The sequence below is a fragment of the Asparagus officinalis genome, chromosome 4, assembly GCF_001876935.1.
Source record: "Asparagus officinalis chromosome 4, Aspof.V1, whole genome shotgun sequence".
Taxonomy (NCBI): Eukaryota; Viridiplantae; Streptophyta; class Magnoliopsida; order Asparagales; family Asparagaceae; genus Asparagus; species Asparagus officinalis.
The window spans coordinates 127,875,209-127,879,958 of record NC_033797.1 but is presented as its reverse complement, the minus strand read 5'-3'; the positions used below and the strand labels follow the sequence as shown (position 1 = coordinate 127,879,958).

The 4,750-nt window shown below is 33.9% G+C and overlaps 1 protein-coding gene across 1 annotated transcript in view; it reads right to left on the bottom strand.

Moving 5' to 3' along the window:
* The window catches only part of LOC109836145 (probable transcriptional regulator SLK2), a 9,564-nt gene continuing 5,568 nt past the window's right edge, over positions 755–4,750 (bottom strand). Inside the window, exons 7-11 of the mRNA XM_020404033.1 lie at positions 2,961–3,058; positions 2,143–2,236; positions 1,969–2,038; positions 1,473–1,547; positions 755–1,402 (exon numbers count right to left, since the gene is read on the bottom strand). Of these exons, the coding sequence (XP_020259622.1) occupies positions 954–1,402; positions 1,473–1,547; positions 1,969–2,038; positions 2,143–2,236; positions 2,961–3,058 (786 nt within the window). The 3' untranslated portion in view covers positions 755–953. The remainder of the gene's footprint in view (positions 1,403–1,472; positions 1,548–1,968; positions 2,039–2,142; positions 2,237–2,960; positions 3,059–4,750) is intronic.

Below are 4,750 nucleotides of genomic sequence, written 5' to 3'. Positions count from 1 at the left end.
CTCTTCCTCTACTATTTCCCCTCTGATACAAGTGAATTACTTTCCCAATTTTCATAGAACAGAAAAATAAAATGATCTCGTCACTTAGAACACTGCTCATGAAATTTAGCGAACAAACCTGTGCTTAGCAAAACAACACACGAAATTTTCCAGCATACTTGTTGCTTTGTCCCGACGATTAATCACTTGAAAGAGACTACAGAACTCCAGCATCGTTTGACTATAACTCAAACCGCAATTTACATAAGATAGTTATTTTCACCACAACTACTAACTCAATGGCAATGAAACAAATGACTACAACTTACAAAAGTTATTTAATATTTGATACGACTACAACCTCAATTGCAAACAAACCGCTTGTACTGTACGGTAACTACTTTTTATAAAAGATTATTTACATTTTGATATTCTACGGTATGATTTAATTATACGGATGACCCATGGTCTGTGTATCTACACGTATAATCCTAAGATTACTAAGTGGGAATACACGAGTAACCCTAATGAAAGTAATCTTAAAGTTTCTCAGGATTAAGCATATAGCCTCAGTCAATATTCTCAAAGTTACCCATGTAAATACATAAATCTCAGTGTCACATATGTAACTAGAACATACCATAGTGTACCAGGATGTTAATAATCCTTTTATAAATTGCAAGTGCAACTCAATCCCAGATTTTCACTGACCAAACAATCAATTAGTGTATGTAGGTAAGAGATTGTTCTAAAAAATAATCAATCAAACAGGATCTCTAATTTATTAAGTATCAATCAGGACATAAATGAAACCTGTACACTCAATCCCAAACATCTGACATCTTAGTACTAAGGATGGCAACATAACTAACAAATTCCAAACCTAAAGACTATCTGAAAACTACTATGTACAAATTTGTATGTCCATAATTCTTTACAGTTGACACCCTATATCTTGAAATCTTTACAATTCCTCACAATTGAATGTTACCTTCGGCGATTAGTTGCAGTATGTCCTGATCCAATTCAGTAAGTTGCAAGTCCTGTTGCATCCCAGGCTTCTCCGTATTAAAGCTGCCAGTACTGCTGGAGGAATTGTTGTGGTTAGAACTAGGTTCAACAGAAAGAGATCGTTGAGATTCTCCTTTGTTATTCTTCGATTCCTGCAGGAGTTGCTCTATGACATGCCGCTGCAAGTTCTGATTCACTTGAGAAGCCTCGTGGTTATTCGTCTGATGACAAGTTGATGAACCATTGAAGAATATTGATTTTGTAGGGAATGGATCGGGTTGCGGCAGAAGTGAATCATGAGTTGGAGAGGTTCTGTGAAAATATAGGTAATTGTTTGGTTTAATTGCAGGATATGGAGTGTTATTATCGATGTGGGCAGCTGGGAGGTTATCCGTTGCGTGGTTGCTGAGACCTGTAACCATTCCCATCATGTTATTTAGAATGATTTGATCAGATGAAGTAAAAAAGCTTATATGACTCACCATGTACTGCATTTCTTGCATCCTTTGATGCTTGGAGATTAGCTGCAGCCTGCTGTGAGTAGAACTTCAGGATCTCTGCAAATTGTTCCAGTCTTCAGTTAGTAATGGTGATCAAGAAACTGAGAATATATAGCAGAGAGTAGAGCTTCTTTATCGTACTTACTTGGGGGGGTGTTCAAGAAGAATATTACTGATTTTTATCTTCAATTAATAATTAAACAAATCCTGATTTCTAGACTAGAAATTTTGACGAGAAAGGGAGAATTAAACCCAACATCATGCAAATTAATTAGGGAATATATAGAAATGACATCATGCAAAACCAAATATCTTTGAACAAATGACTCATTCTTTAGTTGAGACATGCCCGCTTCCGAATCAAGAGCAATTACTCTGTATACAAGTGACTAACGCTATGTATCATAAAAAGGTAAAAACTTGCAGAGACAATATTGGTTTGATGAAAGAGGAAAATGATAGTCAAATACTTGCATACCTATAGGTCCAATCTTGTTCTCCAGGCTAAAATCAATCAAGTCTTTCATACTATTTACGACCTGTGATGTCTGTAAAAATATAAAATTGAATTGTCATGATTAAAAGCCTCTCAAATATAAATCCTCAAAACCCAATTTCAAATTTTCGGTAGAAAGCAATATCAAATCCTTACTTGCAAACATCGCATGTAACTTTTGGAGAACCCAAGGTCATCTAATGGATGTAACTCGAGGTTACTCAGAAACTGACATACTGCTGACATGGCCCTAAAGGAAAAGGTCGAAAATAACGTTGAGGCATGTAACTCAAACCTAATGTAAGTACACAACATGATTAAAAAAAACAGACGAATGTTTGAAACAAATTGAAAAAAGAGTTAACCGATCGATAATGTAACTAAGAGATAAAAAAAAAAGAGCTTCTGATCCGGAAAAGGGCAGAGTACAAGAGCAACAAATGAGAACAGTCCCAGTAGCTGACAGTAGATAATGGAGCTCTAGCTTGACAACCCAATCCCGCAAACAATGAAACTAGTAGAGTAGCCCATCACCATAGAATACACATAAATATGTTGATAAAGAATAAGTGCAATTGCCCAGTGCCTAGTTATTAGAAACTTTAGAATTATGAGCATACACAAATTAAGGAAATTTTAGAATTATGAGTGTTCCAATTAGTACATCCCTCTTCCGTCAGTCGTAAAAGAAATTAGCCCGATATTAAACTATAGCAATAGCAACTAGGAACAAAGCCGTGCCCTTATTATTTGAGGCATGCAACAAGCATATCATAGTTTACGCACTACCAAAATGTTAAGGAGAGCAAACTTGCTCTGCCAGAATAATAACTGGGGAATAATGACGAAATAGAATACGAGAGCAGTTTCAGCAGATGACTGAGATTTAGGATTGCTGATATAACCATCAGTCGGCTTCGACAACTTGAAGATATAGAGTATATGTTTTTATTTGAAATGTTAACTGCACTCACTCGTTATAACTAGCTTGCAACGCGAGTGGGACTCCAGGTGTTCTCTTCTTACTCACAGCGCATTGATATTTATGAGCAGCCTGCAACAACAGGTTCACCTGGGAAATAAAAGTAGTCCAAGCAGTTAACAGTGGTAAAATATATTTCCTGATAAATTATTTTTACAGCAGGGAAGAAGAAGATGCAGATACAATACTTTGCTATAAAATTGGCAATAAGGGAGAGTTCTTATGCAAAGTTGAATTACTCCAATTTGGCAAATCCATAAAGTTAGAATTGAAACTAACTTATTCCTGTAAGACCTGCGTTTGATTGAAGAAAAGTACTTCTAAACATTTATATGATATATGAATGATTGGAAAAAAAGAAGCTCACAACACTTCCTCAGATGTTTATAAGTCCATCCTAATTGGACCAAATTTCAATCTGTACTATATTCAGAACATATTTGAAATGTCAAAATGCTGAGCCTTAAAGATGTTCTCCGAGTCTTAAACCATATTAAGAGCATCTCCAATCACTCTCCAAAATCTACATCCTCCAAATTTGGAGAGCGAATCCTCTCCAATCACTCTCCAAATTTGGAGATAGTTCACTCCAAATTTGGAGAGTGAAGCAAGAATTTGGAGAGGCTCTCCAAATCACTATTCAAACTTTTATTATTTACAACTTTACCACTTTCAACTATGTAATTTCTTAAAAATTACCACTTTACCATCGTTCTTGGTAATTTAAATTAGATGTTTAATTTTAAATAAATATAGTTAAAAAATTATTAATCTAATTTTCAAAATAATTATATATTTGGAAAGGTCTCATCGAGATCTTCAAAATGAAACTAAGATTAATTTATTTTAATATTATTATAAAATTATTATTTTTTAAATTAAATAAATAAGTTTAAGACATGAAAACTTAAATATGGGGATCTATTTAACTTGCCCCATAAGAAAATACAAGCATAAATTATAATATTTAAATTACATTCCTTCATTGTTATCATATTTTATGTTTGCGACCTATGATATGTTGTACTAGAGGTTTATGTTTGCTTCCTTGTTCTATCGATGTATACTTTGTCACTATTATTTCAGATTTTATTTTTTAATATGTTGTATTGGATTATTAATATTGGGTTCATTTTAAAGCTCCCGTCGACACCTTTCTAATGTTATTATTTTTTCCCAAATAAATTATTAAAAATAAAATTATTAATGTAAATCATATCCAACATTATTAATTTATATGACTTTTTTTGATAAAATAAAAATAAAAAAATATTTAGAGAGTGTGGGTTGGAGCAAATCTCCAAATTCCACTCTCCAAATTGAAATATTCTAGGAATATTTCAATTTGGAGAGTAGGGTTGGAGATGCTCTAATACTGCAGAAAAGCCCTAAACCAAACTATATCAAACTGGTTGATCATAAAATAACACAAATTAACAGATTGCCTTACCCCCCTAAAATAAGATACATGTAGAAAACTTAACATAATGAACTTCAAATGACCACCTTGAATATTGACCATTACTGCAAATAGACATAAAGGAAAACGAACAAATTTTCAAAACAGCCCCCAAAAAAAATTTAATTTTCAAAATCGACCTATTTTTTTTATTTACCAAAATCGACCCGGTTTTTGCCACGTGGGCTTAATGACGTTCCTAAACAGTCGAGGTTGGCAACCCCGACTGTTTAGGAGGGTGTTAAACCCCAATTAATGTCCTTAAACCCGAAATTTGCATGTCCTAAACAGTCGGGGTTGCCAACCCCAACTGTTTAGGAACA